This window comes from Podarcis muralis, chromosome 1, assembly GCF_964188315.1.
Source record: "Podarcis muralis chromosome 1, rPodMur119.hap1.1, whole genome shotgun sequence".
NCBI classification, from domain to species: Eukaryota; Metazoa; Chordata; class Lepidosauria; order Squamata; family Lacertidae; genus Podarcis; species Podarcis muralis.
Window position 1 is genome coordinate 66,650,315 of NC_135655.1, and position 13,133 is coordinate 66,663,447.

At 45.9% G+C, this 13,133-nt stretch overlaps 1 protein-coding gene across 1 annotated transcript; it reads right to left on the reverse strand.

Moving 5' to 3' along the window:
• Nucleotides 1-10,451: 10,451 nt before the first annotated feature.
• On the reverse strand, nt 10,452-12,831 carry RASSF10 (Ras association domain family member 10). The gene has a single exon (XM_028730958.2). The coding sequence runs from the start codon at nt 12,180-12,182 to the stop codon at nt 10,695-10,697; it is 1,488 nt and encodes a 495-aa protein (XP_028586791.2). The 5' UTR covers nt 12,183-12,831; the 3' UTR covers nt 10,452-10,694.
• Nucleotides 12,832-13,133: the final 302 nt, after the last annotated feature.

Consider the following 13,133-nt stretch of genomic DNA (forward strand, 5'->3'; position numbering starts at 1 on the left):
AAGCCAGATGATAGTTAACTTGTAGACCAATGGCATACATGTCTACCCAGAAGTTTTCATCCATTTGTGTTTAAGGGGACTTACTCACAGGTATGCTGGCACAGGGTTGCAGTCTAGGATTTGGCTTAGGGTTAGCACTGGGGGAAAGCAGAGATATTGTGACTAACAGCTTGCTGTATTTGAACATAATTTTTATAAATGTCAGTTGTTTGTGGATATTGATTTGAACATCTGGGGGTTTTATATTGACTTTGTATGTTTAGTTTTGGAGGGAAAAGTGTGTGTTGTTATTGTATTTTTCTTTTTCTTTTAAAAAAAGCTATACAGTGGAACCTCGGGTTAAGTACTTAATTCGTTCCAGAGGTCCGTTCTTAACCTGAAACTGTTCTTAACCTTAAGCACCACTTTAGCTAATGGGGCCTCCTGCTGCCGCCGTACCGCCGAAGAACGATTTCTGTTCTCATCCTGAAGCAAAGATCTTAAGCTGAAGCACTATTTCTGGGTTAGCAGAGTCTGTAACCTGAAGCGTATGTAACCTGAAGCGTATGTAACCTGAAGCGTATGTAACCTGAGGTACCACTGTATTTGTTTTTGCTTTCTTCTTTGTTAAATTTGACTAGATGGATAGATAGATGATAGATCAAGACAGACAGTCAGACAGATGATTGATGAAAGAGAAACTGCCCAGCAGAGAAAGGTTAAAATGTGAAAAAGCTGTTCCTAAATGTGCACCAACTTTACAGAAAAATGACTAGTGGACAAAAGACTAAATGCAAAGTATCTGTGTTAACTGGAGATGTCCTCCCACCCCCCACCCCCAGCATGTTGAAATGCAGTTGCAAATCCATGTTCCTGCATGGCCACCCATTCATTTAAAAAACCTGGCAAGGATGCTTAAAATAAATCTGCATCTCTTCGTTTTGTACAAGCACATCCACAGCCTGAGAGACACTCAAGAGCCCTTTAAGTGGCATGTGTGAAATCTGTTGGTGTCTGACTGCCTCCCTAACTGGTCCTTACAAAAATAAAGGCTATATGTAAAGCTTTCAGATAAACATCACAAAGCATTATGTAATGGGCATTTCTAAAGTCATTCCCCATAGTTCCCACTAGATGTTATTTCAGTTATGCTCCATATTGACCTCAATTTTTTTGCTGAAGGTTTAATTTCCCGCCCTAGGAATAAGCTTCTAAGTTCATTTAGCCAAAGTTCATATTAAAATGACCTGTTGGCAAACAGTAACATCTGTGCACATTCCCTGAGATACAAAAATGCTCTTTCTGAAGATCCTTGCTTCAAAGCAAAACTGCAAAGCCCCTACATTGGATGGTCTGTCGCATTTGGATGCTCTGTGCCGCATGGCAACGTGGTAATCATTTGTGATGGCAGCATGTAGAGAAAGCATATTGCTTTTAATGTGATGTCACATCCATGTATTGGCTTATAGCACAAATATTTAAAGCCTATTTACACCACTAGCTGCGGGCGGCGGTTGTTGTTTTCAGTCAGCTGGTGATCGCTTTTAGGAATGCTGCCAAGAGCAGAATAATTGTGTGGCTGGAGAAATACTCGTGTGGGAAGGAGCTACAGGACGGACCTCTCCTATGCAGCTTCAGATATTGAGGAGTGGAATTCAATGTAACCTTAAGGAGATTGTTCCATTTCTGCTTGCCCAGTGAAATAGTCCCCCCCCCCACCCCCTGTTCTGATGGTTGCTCCAACCCCCCACAGCAGATTTGCAAATAGGCATGGGATTAGGAGATGTAGGGAAGCCCTGTTGTACTAACAGGAGTTCTTGCAACGGGCTTCTGCTAATGAAACTGAGTAGTTGAATTCAGTCCCAAGATTGGTGACCAGCAAAGAGCCTTGTTGCAGTGGGGAGCCTCCATCCTGTGGGTCTATACCTGGCCTCCTCGTATGGCCTGCGAGGCCATTTCAGCCAGGCCACGCCCACCTAGTCCAAATGCAAGGCCCAAATGGGTTTCCGCGGGTAGCCCAAGAAATACAACATGCGTCACCATTCTAAACTATTCATAACCAGCCCTTATCTACCTGTGCTATCAGCATTATTATGTTTGACCTGCATCACCACGAACCAGTTTGGTGTAGTGGTTCTTGTGTTGTATTAGGGTTCAAATCCCTGCTCAGCCATGAAACTCACTGGGTGAGCTTGGGCCCATCACAGTCTCTTAGGCTGACTGTCTCGCAGGATTGTTGTGAAGGAAGGAACAAAACCATGTATGCCACTTGAGCACCTTGGAGGAAAGGTGGGATATATATATATAATAAAAAATAATAATAAATGAGCAAGTTTTGTAGGTGAAGATGTGGTTTTTGAATGAGGTGGATGTTATCAATAAAAAAAACACACCAAAGCACTTCACTCAAGTTCAAGCATTGTATAAGCTTGTAAACAAGCTTTGTTGTAAATTCAACAAAGCAGCATCTTCTATCACATACTAATATATCTTCAAAATTAATAAAAAAAATGTAGAGCTTGGTTCAAAAGGTATTTCTCAACGGGACTCCCATGTATAAATTCTCTTTTGTCTCCACTTGTTCTTCTAAAGCCAGAAGAGCATTTTCTTCCTCTTTTAAAATTAAACTAAAGTAGTCAAAAAGTTATTGATGCATCATCACACATTTCCTGTCTCACAGGTTTGGAATACAGTACCATTTTAAGGAGGATGCTGACTAAAACATTGACCTGATCTCACGTGTGTTGTTGTTGTTTAGTAGTGTCCAACTCTTCATGACCCCATGGACCAGAGCACTCCAGGCACTTCTGTCTTCCACTGCCTCCCGCAGTTTGGTCAAACTCCTTTTGGTAGCTTTGAGAACACTGTTCAACCATCTCGTCCTCTGTCATCCCCTTCTCCTTGTGCCCTCAGTCTTTCCCAACATCAGGGTCTTTTCCAGGGAGTCTTCTCTTCTCATGAGGTGGCCAAAGTATTGGAGCCTCAGCTTCAGGATCTGTCCTTCCAGTGAGCACTCAAGGCTGAATTTTTTAAGAACTGATAGGTTTGATTTTACACATTGTGTGTTACCTACAGCTGCTTCTCTTGCCTGCAGTGTTTGCATTGCAGTTTAATAGAGCATGAGAAATTAGAAATCGCATAGAATACTTATAGGACTTACTGAGATGCCAGGATTCTGAAACTTGAGTTTTCTGTGTTGAAAGCAGCTAGACCAGTGCATGTTCTCCATCAATATGCATAGGTCTAAGGCAGCAAGGCTCATTTTGTTCCTTTTCCACAGCTTTGGTCTATTTTTTCACGTGTTAACAAGCAGCAAAAGAATAAGCAGAAAGACAGGATCCTGTTTTTCCATCATATTTTTTCAGTGTGGCACTCAGTTAATCTGGGACAGAACAACACTTTGCCAACTTCTGTCCTCAAGTGAAACCTTCCACTCCTTTTTAGCTTGGCTGTGGTACCTAATAAAGGAAGAATAAATGAGACAAGAAGCTGGGAAAGGTAATAATCATGGTCTAGCACAAAAAGCTCTTTGATCTTTCCTACCTCCTTTTTATAGCATTGTGAGACAAGTATGCCTGCATATAAACTGTGGCTTTAAAATGCCAGATGCGAGAGTCAGACCCCTAGAATTAGGCTTAGACTGCCAACTGGGCAAGAGGGACACCTGCCCAGGGTGCTGTCTTGACTCAACCCCTAGCTGGCCTTTCTTTCCAGCTGCCATGGAGCAACCCTTTGTGATTGATTGCATCCACCTGAAGCTGTGCTCCCTTTCTAAGCTGATAAGAGGGAGCTGGTTCTTTATGTGTTTGTTAACTCTGCTCTGCCCTGCCTCCAAAAAGACCTCAGGATACCAGACATGGCATAACCTACTTTCATTATCATAACAACCATGCAAGACATAAGAACATAAAATGAGTCTTGCTAGATCAGATTAATAAAATAATGTATCTAGTGTAGCATCCTGCTTCCCACTGTGGTCAATTAGATGCCTCCAGGAAGCCCACAAGCAATAGCCCTCCCTCACTCTTGCTCACCAACAGCTGGTATTCAACAGTTGCCTCCTTCCTTTCTCCATCTCATTTCTTTAGTACAGTGGTTTTCAAACTGTGCTCTGAGAAATCATGGGCACGTATCAAGGAGAGGTATTTGATGAAACCATACAAGTTTCCTCAGAAGACACCACAACTATTTGTGATCTTTCCATCCAGAGCTGCATGAAAGTGCTTGATCACCTACAACAGGTATGCAGTGCGTCCTCTAGAATAGGCTTCAGGATCTTCTACAGTCTGAATGAGGTCCTCTGGTTGTTGCTGTACTCTGACTTCCATCATCTTCAGCCAGCATGGCCGATGCTCAGGGATGATGGAAGTTGTAGTCCAGCAACTGGTTCTCCAAGCCTGCTTTAGAATCATAGACTTGTAGAGGTGGAAGGGACCCAAAGGGTCAACTAGCCCAAGACTCTGCAATGCAGGAATAACATCCAATTTCTGCTGGGAAACTTCAAATAAAGGAGAGTCTGCCATCTTCCAAGGTAGTCCATTCCACTGTCAAACAGCTTTAACCACCAGAAAGCTCTTCCTAATGTTTAGTCCGAATCTTCTTTATTGTGATTTGAATCCATTGGTCCAGGCCTTACCCTCTGGAGCAGCAGAAAGCAAACTTGCTCCATCTTCCATGTGACAGCCCTTCAGCATGCAAGGGTTCCCTGAAACGGCTCACAAGTTACTCAGTAGATAGGGTAATATGAAAAGGATATTCAGAATGTTTGGAAACCACTGTTTAAGGAAACATAAATACCACAATAGTCCGGAATTATCCAGGGACAAAAAACAACACACACACACCCCTCAGATTGTTCCCTCCCAGCCTCCCTTCAGTTCTGTATGCTTATCCATCTCCAAATTGCCTAAAGATCTGAGTCAGGGTTTAGGGCAGCAGACATCTGGCAAAACCTACTGTGAATAAAGTTAAGCTCTGCGTGCTGAAATAAGCACAATGACACTTACATAAGGGATTACACTTCTCAAGCAAATGGAAATGGCTATTGGAGTGTGGGGGACAGCATACAGGCACAGCAGCTAAGTGACACGGAAACAATTGAAACTTCAAACCTGCGTTACCGCTCAGATTATTTCTTCACATACTGCTCTCCTCTCCTATTTCAAGTGCGGACTATGCCATAATACAATGCAAAAGGCTACCCTGTCTCAAATGCAGACGTTTTGTACCTGCAGACAGAGCCACAGCTACTCAAGTGCTTTCACATGCAATCCGAGCTTCTGGCTTCCCAACTTTTAGTTCCTTAGCATTGGTACGTTGTGTCTCACATTTCACAATACACCAAAGATGTGTATCAACAGCACTGTATGGCACATTCTGTGGTAGCTGATTCTTATTTCTGTCATGTGGGTTTTTTATGTGCTTGGTAGTACAGCCAAGAGGAGAGTTTACGAAAGCTTGGTGAAAAATAGACGCTATCCACAACCGCTTTCCTTACCTGCCCATTATGTCTATAAATAGTTATAAGCATGCAACAAACAAAAATGGCCTCCACCCTCCAATTGAGTTCTCCATAAGCACTTTTTTAAACACACACACACACAGTTCCGTAAAGGGCCTAATCTAGTCAAGTGAGTATTTCTCTCCTTTGACCTTAATTATTTATGAGGATGATGCTCATCATCTTATATTCCACAATGCCTTCCATGACCATGTTAGTTTGCTTCAGTCTTTGATTGGCCATATGCCATGAGCTCACCTTGACATGCCTCATGCTACAACTGCAGGGAATGGCTCGCGATTTGCCCAGGGCTACCGAGGAAGAGCAGGATTTCAACTCTAGAGTGATTCCAGCACTGTGCCTGCTACAAACAGAATTGCCACTGCATAGGTCTCCCTATGACATTGTTCAATTCTGTGTCATATTCTTGAAGCTAAATTCACATGTGCTATTTCCCCAGATACAACTGACATGCTTCTCTGCTGTTCTCCTCTTTTGCGTAGTCAGCTGTGTAAACTGAATCTGATACGCTACCAGCCAAAGCAAGTGAGAGGGCTTTTGATCTTTTCTTTCCTTGCTTCCTTCGCTAAGTAATGAATGGCCCAGTACTAACCATGTTTATTCAGAAGTTTCATTGAAACCAACTTCCTAGTAACCAAGTTCACAATTTGCAATCTTGCAGGCCGATCTTGTTAATATTTACTTGGAGAGATAAATCACACAGACATCAATCGGACTAACTCCTAAGTAGGTATGTACTGTATAGCTCAGAAGTCCTACATGGGAGTAGGCCCCATTGCATAGGATTGTGCTGTTCAAATCAGAATTTTAGCATTCGAAAGACACCATTTCCCCCTGTAATTCCATTGCTTTTCTTAATAATATACTGTAGTAAGTAGATATTTTGCAAAACTGCAAATGGATAAAAACAATATCCAATGTGTTATTAATAGCTTGCCTTGAAATTTGTTAGTTGAAAGCTGCACAATTGTACCTGAAGTTCAGTTATATTTCTACTGCTGTAAAGGATGAAATCCTTAGTTTTTACCCTTGAAGGTAGATGTTACTGGTGTCTGTGGATACCTACCAAATTATAGAAAGGAATTATGCTGGTCTATGACCGAAATAAAATTTGATACTGATACTGATACAAAGGAATGATATGTTTTAAAGTGTCTAATTATGGTTTACTACATAAACATCAGTATGGTAAATACAGACTGTATCCTTTTAGGAACTGTTCAGCAGCAGAGGATGACTATTTAGCTGAAAACACCAGGTACTGATAATACAAAAAAGTGTTACTGAAACAGCTGAAAATGCTACATTCAGCTGCGTTCTTAAAGGTCCTCTTTGTCAGCCGGGGATGGGCAGGCAACTCAATTCAGTTCACAGTTAAAGATGCCATCTTTCAAAATTCGCAATTGTCTGACTTTTGCAATGCAGTTCTCAAGCCAACTAATGTGTTCAAAAATACATATACTATTCTTTATTTTATTCATTTATTTCATAAAAATTATACATCACTTGATTGTAAAAAAACCAACAAAAACCTCAAAGCAATTTACAACTAGGGTAAAGTGTGCATAAAAACGCATGTGTCTGTGAAAATAGCATTCAAAAATACATTATATTAAGGGAATATTTTGCTTTGCAAAGATGTATATATCAGGCAAAATTGGATATAAAATGCATATGAGGAGATATTCACATTAAGATGCTGATGAGCTTTTATGCAAATGGATGCTGAAATGTGGATAACTAGAATTAAAGGGTGGAAAATAAGAAACTGAGAGGAGCTACAACTGACAGATAAGCCAATTCTAATGGTCACCATATTACTTTATTCTGGTCTGTGTCCCTGATTTGAACTAAATGTCAAAAAGACACTGCAAGCCATGTTTCTTTCTCCCTTTTTTGGCCCATATTTGTTTGAGCTAAATAATGAACACACTTTCTCGCCACCTTATAGCTCCCACCTACTAATATTCGTTTGAGGGAGCACCAAACACTTCTTTGGGTGTTCCTTCCTCCAAGAAAGTTAACACTCCATGCAAGACCAAGTGGGAGCACGGTCACTCCCACCCCCTCCATTGCTCTCCACTGGTTGTCTCCAGTGTGCAGCCTACCTTACTGGTGTGGAGCAGACCCCAGCTGCAGTCCTCCTCAACTTGTGGAGGGCCACGGCAGGGAGAGATTTAGGACTGTGAACGTGGTGCACATGCACTGGGGGCTGAGCCAAGGGGGCGTCCTCTCATCCTCTCAAAGACGCTGGGCTTTGGGAAGGAAGTGTGAGGCTCTGACAGGGTCCTAAATTCCTCCCTCCTAAAGCCTAGTTAGCACTCTCCCAGCTTTGAAAAGGAAATAGGAGGGCTCTAGGACCCTGCTAGAGCCCTCACACCTCTTTCCCAAAACCGGGTGCCTTCTTACTGGCCTTTGGGAAGGCAGTGTAAGGGCTGGGGGGGGGGTGTGTGCCAAATTTTGGCCTCACACCGGTTGCCATACTACCCAGGTCTGCCACTGGCAACAGTGGGGTGACAGGAGGGATGAGAGGAGAAAAGCTTGTCCTAACATCTTCCTCCATGTAATGTTAATGATATTGAGAAAGGAATGCTTGAAGGTTTCCAATCTCAGGGATATCTCATTTACTTTCCAGACAGCACATTTGTTGCAAAATTGGCAGGTGGAACACGGTTGTATAAATGTGACAAGACATTTACTGAATGTCGCCCTGGCTCCATCGGACCAAAGGTGTTTTGAACTTACATTTATCAAAAAGTAGCTACTCAAAGGTCTTTTGAAACTGAGTGGAATTCCAAATGCTGCATAGAATAGGGTTCAAAGAGGGGAAAGTTGGTGGGCATGCATGCCTGAAGTTGGTCTTTGGGACATGGTCATAGTCTGTGAGGCCAACAGTGAGGTTAGCAACTTTGCACCTGCATGCTGTGACTTTCCAATAGTGCCCGTCTGCAAAGGTATCTGGTTTGAAATAGCAACCACAGAGGCCCAATCAGGTCTGCTCTTTCCTTCTCCTCCCTGTTCCCAACCAATCACTCCCATGCAAGCTGCACTTTGCCACAGGTGGAAAACATCCTTTGACACCAATGGAATTAGCACCGCTGGTTCCCCAATTCTGAAACTTTGAAAATTTATTTGAAGGGTTTCCATTCCCCCTTTTCAGACTCTTAACCAAGAGTACACCCCTAACTAGTTTACCCAGTTGGACAACCATAATGCACTATAAATGGGGCTGCCCCAGAAGATGACTCAGAAATTTCGATTGGTACTGAAGAGCAGCTGACTGTCTTAAAGGACAAGTTGCAGTACATTTCAGTCCAATTCAGAGTGTTGGTACTTACCTTTAAAGCCTGAAATTGTTAGGGTGTCCAAATATCTGAGGTAGAGTCTTTTTCTTTAGGAACCTGCCAGGGCTTTCAGATCTTCTACTGAGACTCTTCTCTGAGTACCATCTTTTTCAGAGTTATACTGTTCGGTTACATATAAGAGGGCTTTTTTAAAAAATAGATATGGCACCATGATATGGAATATCATCCCAAAAGAGGTGCACCTCGCATTTACACTGCAATCTCTATTCTTTTTGGCTAAAACATTTAAGCTCTCCTGGGCATTTTAACTGGTTAAGGCTTAGTCTTGATGGGGGAGGGGAAAGGTGCTGAATGGTTTTTAAAGATTAATTTCATTGTGGTTGATCTGCATTTATGATATAAGTGCTTTGAAATTGAAAGAGGATGAGGGTGTTTTAAAGGAATGAAATAAATGTGAAGTAATATTGCTCAGTTGTGGATATTACAGAAGGAGTAGCAAGATATTGTTCCATTGTTACTGAAACGTTATTCAAGGTAGCAGGGCAATAGCTCAATTAAGTCACTGGCATGTGTGATGAGAAGGTTCTTACGCAGCATTGACTTAATCAGCACTGATGGATTACTTTGGCTTAGGCTAAGACCTAATTTAAGTCAATTTTATTTAAAATATACAATTATTCTGCTATTGTTTGGGGGTTGCTTATGGGGAAATGGGCTTGCTAGACATATTGGTGTTTCCAAAAGTCTTCTGTTGGTTTTGAGCAAATAATGTTAGGTCTTCTGCATCCATCATCCATTTCTGAGAGGAACAGATGCTACATTTTTTGTGGTGTGGTTTAGTTTCGTTTGCCTTCAGTGGCTCATTATTAGCATTTAAATTACCCACCCCCACAACCGCATGACCCCATGTACACATGCATATGATATCTATTGCTGTTAAGGGCATCAGGGAATCAACTAGAATCTATTCCAAAACACTCTACAGCAAACATACTTGTGAGTGAGTTATTAATCACCCAGTGTTGCTGCTGTGTCCATCCTTATTATTAATCATCACCATCAAAGGAGCAAACTAATTATTTCATGGCAAGTTACACAGCTGCCTTTAAAGAAAGGGGAAAAAAGATCAAGCTGCTAAGTGTTCTGTTTCAACTGGAAAACATAAATCAAATGAATTCTACAAAGAAATGCATACTGTCCCATGTTTACATTGCAGAACTGAAGGGTTAGAACTTCCCATTCAACAATCTTTGATGTGAAATAAAAAGGTATGAATCTGAAGGAAACAGGTTATTCCAATATTAAATGAAATGCAAATACCCCTCTCTTGCTGCTGCTTTAAAAGATAAAAGTAGGAAGGAGTCAGCCTGAAATCTGCCTGCCAGGGACTCGCTTTAACACGTTTCAATGTCAAAGCCACAATTAAGATGCAATCAAACGGCTATGATACAATATAATCTCCCTTCAGAGAACCCCGCACACCCTCTGCAGTCAGTGGGCATCAAAACGCAGCTGATTTCTTTCCTTCGAACTTTTTGTTTGAAAAACAATACCTCTAGGGTGAGATGCTTTTTACTTCAGAAAAAAAAGAGAAGCCGGTGTTTTTAGGTGCACAAATGTATGTTATGATTCCCGGTGACCACAAATTAACTACAAACATGAATTTTATTATTATATTTTATCAGAATGAAAGCATGTGCCTCCTTGAGTCGTTTTGAAAAATAGATCTTTGTTGGGAGGGGGAAGCGGAGAGATCCAGGAACTCCCCGTCTGAGCATCTTGCAAAAGACAAAACAAACAAACAAATAATAATAATAATAAAAACCCGAGGGGAAGCCCAACTCTGCGGTCCCTGAGATGACATGTGGGGGGGAGGGGGGAGGCCGCCGCTATACCAGGGATTCGCAAACGGGCAGCGAGTCCGAGTCCTGGCTGTGCATGGAGCTCAAGCCCGTGTCGGAATCCTCGTCGTTGTCGTCGCAGTCTTTGCGCAAGCCGCGCGCAGCCTGCTCCCCCCACACCTCCGCGGTGATCGGGGCCGGGTCGGGGGGAAGCTGGCCCCCGTCGTCGTCGTCGTCTTCGACGGGGAGCTGGAGAGACGCGGCCGCCTCCTGCTCGAGCTCGCCGCCCGCCTCCTCCTGGACGTCGAGGGAGCGGATGGTGTCGAGGAGGCGCTGCAGCTCGCTCTCTTTATCGTCCCAGGCGCGCTGCGTCGAGTCCAGGTCGGCCTTGACGGCCTCCAGGTCGGTGCTGAGGCGCAGCCCGATGTAGAGGCTGGTGCTCAGCTGCGTCTTGACGCGCTCCTGCTCGACGTGCAGCTCGCCGCCGCCCACCAGCTCGGTGGTGTTGCAGTCCGTCTCGGAGAGGCTGGCGCTGGAGCCCTTGGCGGCCGCCAGCTCCTCCCGCCGCCGCTTCATCCAGCGCTCGTTCAGCTCCTCCTGGATCTCGCCGGCCAAGTGCTCCAGCAGATCCTCCTGGCGGCGCCACTGTTCCTGCAGCAGCGCCACCTCCTCGCACTTGCGCGCGTACTCCTCCAGGTCGCCGTCGAGGGTCGCCGCCTCCAATCCCCCCTGCGCTTCCCCTTCCTTTTCCTCCCCGCCCTCGGGGACCTCCGTGTCGCCGCCGCCGCCGCCGCCCACCAGGTAAGTGTCCTGCACGTAATTGACGCCGTGGCGCTTCATGCGGTCGAAGTGGATCTTGGCCTCGAAGCGGTCGATCTCGCGGTCCAGCTCGCGGAGGCGCTTCACCTGCTGGCGGATGGTGTGGTCCTGCGACAGCACGAGGTGCACCAGCGTCTCCATCCTCTCGGCGGCCGGCGCCTCCTTGGCCGGCGGCTCGTCGGGCTGCCCCGACGGCTGCCCCTTGCGCTTGTTGATCTTGGCCAGCTTGCGGAAGGCCTTGCGCACCACGCGCCGTTGCCGCTCCTGGGTCAGCGCCAGGCTGGCCCGCGCCGCCGCCGTGGCCAAGCCATGCTGGCAGGGGCTCTCCTTGCTGGGCACCACGCGGGCCTCGGCGCTGCGCGGGCCCGTGTTGGGCAGCGACGCCTCGCTGCGCACCAGCACGAAGCGCACGTTCTCCTGCTCGTCCCCCCAGGCGGCCCAGAGCCGCAGGATCTTGGTCTTGTTGGGCAGGATCCGCTCGAAGCCGCGCCACTTCTCCACGATGCAGTAAGACTGCGGGACCCCCGACAGCATCCCCCCGCCGCACTCCTGCAGCGACGCCAGCTGCTGCTGCTGCTGCCTCCGCCGTCGGCTCTGCTTGCTGTCCTCCAGTAGCACCCGCACCACATCCGAGCAAGTGGTGCGCTTGGAAAGCCCCGAGATCAGCTTCTCCTCCTGGCAGATCCACACCGAGATCTTCCTTCCCTCCGGCTCCATCAGGGCGCGCCTGCGCTGGGGGCTTGGATCTGCTGGGGCCCGCGGCTACTCCCGCCCAGCGGGGGATCCCCCATAGAAGCGCTCAAGGGTGCCGCGGCGGGCCAAGTCGGACGGCCCGCGAGCCCAGCCGAGCCATGGCTCCAGCCTCTCGGCTCTTCTCTCCCTGCCCGACGCCGTCTCCTCCTCCTCCTCCTCTTGGCTAAATGGATTCCAGTTTGGGGCTCTCCATGATCCAAGTCCTCCGCTGGCCGCGTAAGACACAGGCTCGCCTCCTTTTGAAGCTTTGCAATCTTTCCCCTTCCCGTCACTCTCTCTCTCTCCGTCCGACACACACGGCGCGTACGCTCAGCCCGGGGAGTCCCTGGAAACAGCCAACTTCCAGAGTTGCAGCTCCTCCTGCTTGCTGCTTCTGTTGCTGCTTCCAGCAGCGCCTCTGTGTGTGTCACAATCGGCTCTGCCTGGGAGTCTGACACTGCCCTTCCTTTGCTGCCGCCTTTTTCCTTTCCTATCACGTGGTTCTCTCCTCCCCCCACCCCTCTCACACTCACACACTTTTCTCTGTGTCTGTCTGAGCAGCTGTACTGTTTGATCCAAGACGATCTCCCTCTTATTGATTTTACCCCTTTCAGGCAAGTTCACTCTCCTGCCTGGAAAACAGAAAGGCGCCCACCTATGCAATTGGATCAAATGGCTTGCCAGATGTTAATGTGGGGGGGGGGGGTTGGGGGAGGGAGAGTTGGAAATGCTGCTATCCTGACATCCTACAGCCTCCAAAAGAAAGAAGGTGGGAAACAAAACTTCAAAGCAAAAGGCCAAAATGAGACCACATTTCTTCCGTTTCAGTAAAGTCCCCAGCCCTGTTATTAAAAGGAGTTCATGGGTGCCAAAGTACTTTGCAGATTAAAATGCACAAGCAAACAGTAAAACTTGCTAAGTGTTATTAAAATCCTT

What these genes read in the sequence shown, in the direction of transcription:
- RASSF10 (XM_028730958.2), bottom strand. Translation starts at nt 12,182, where the DNA reads ATGGAGCCGGAGGGAAGGAAGATCTCGGTGTGGATCTGCCAGGAGGAG.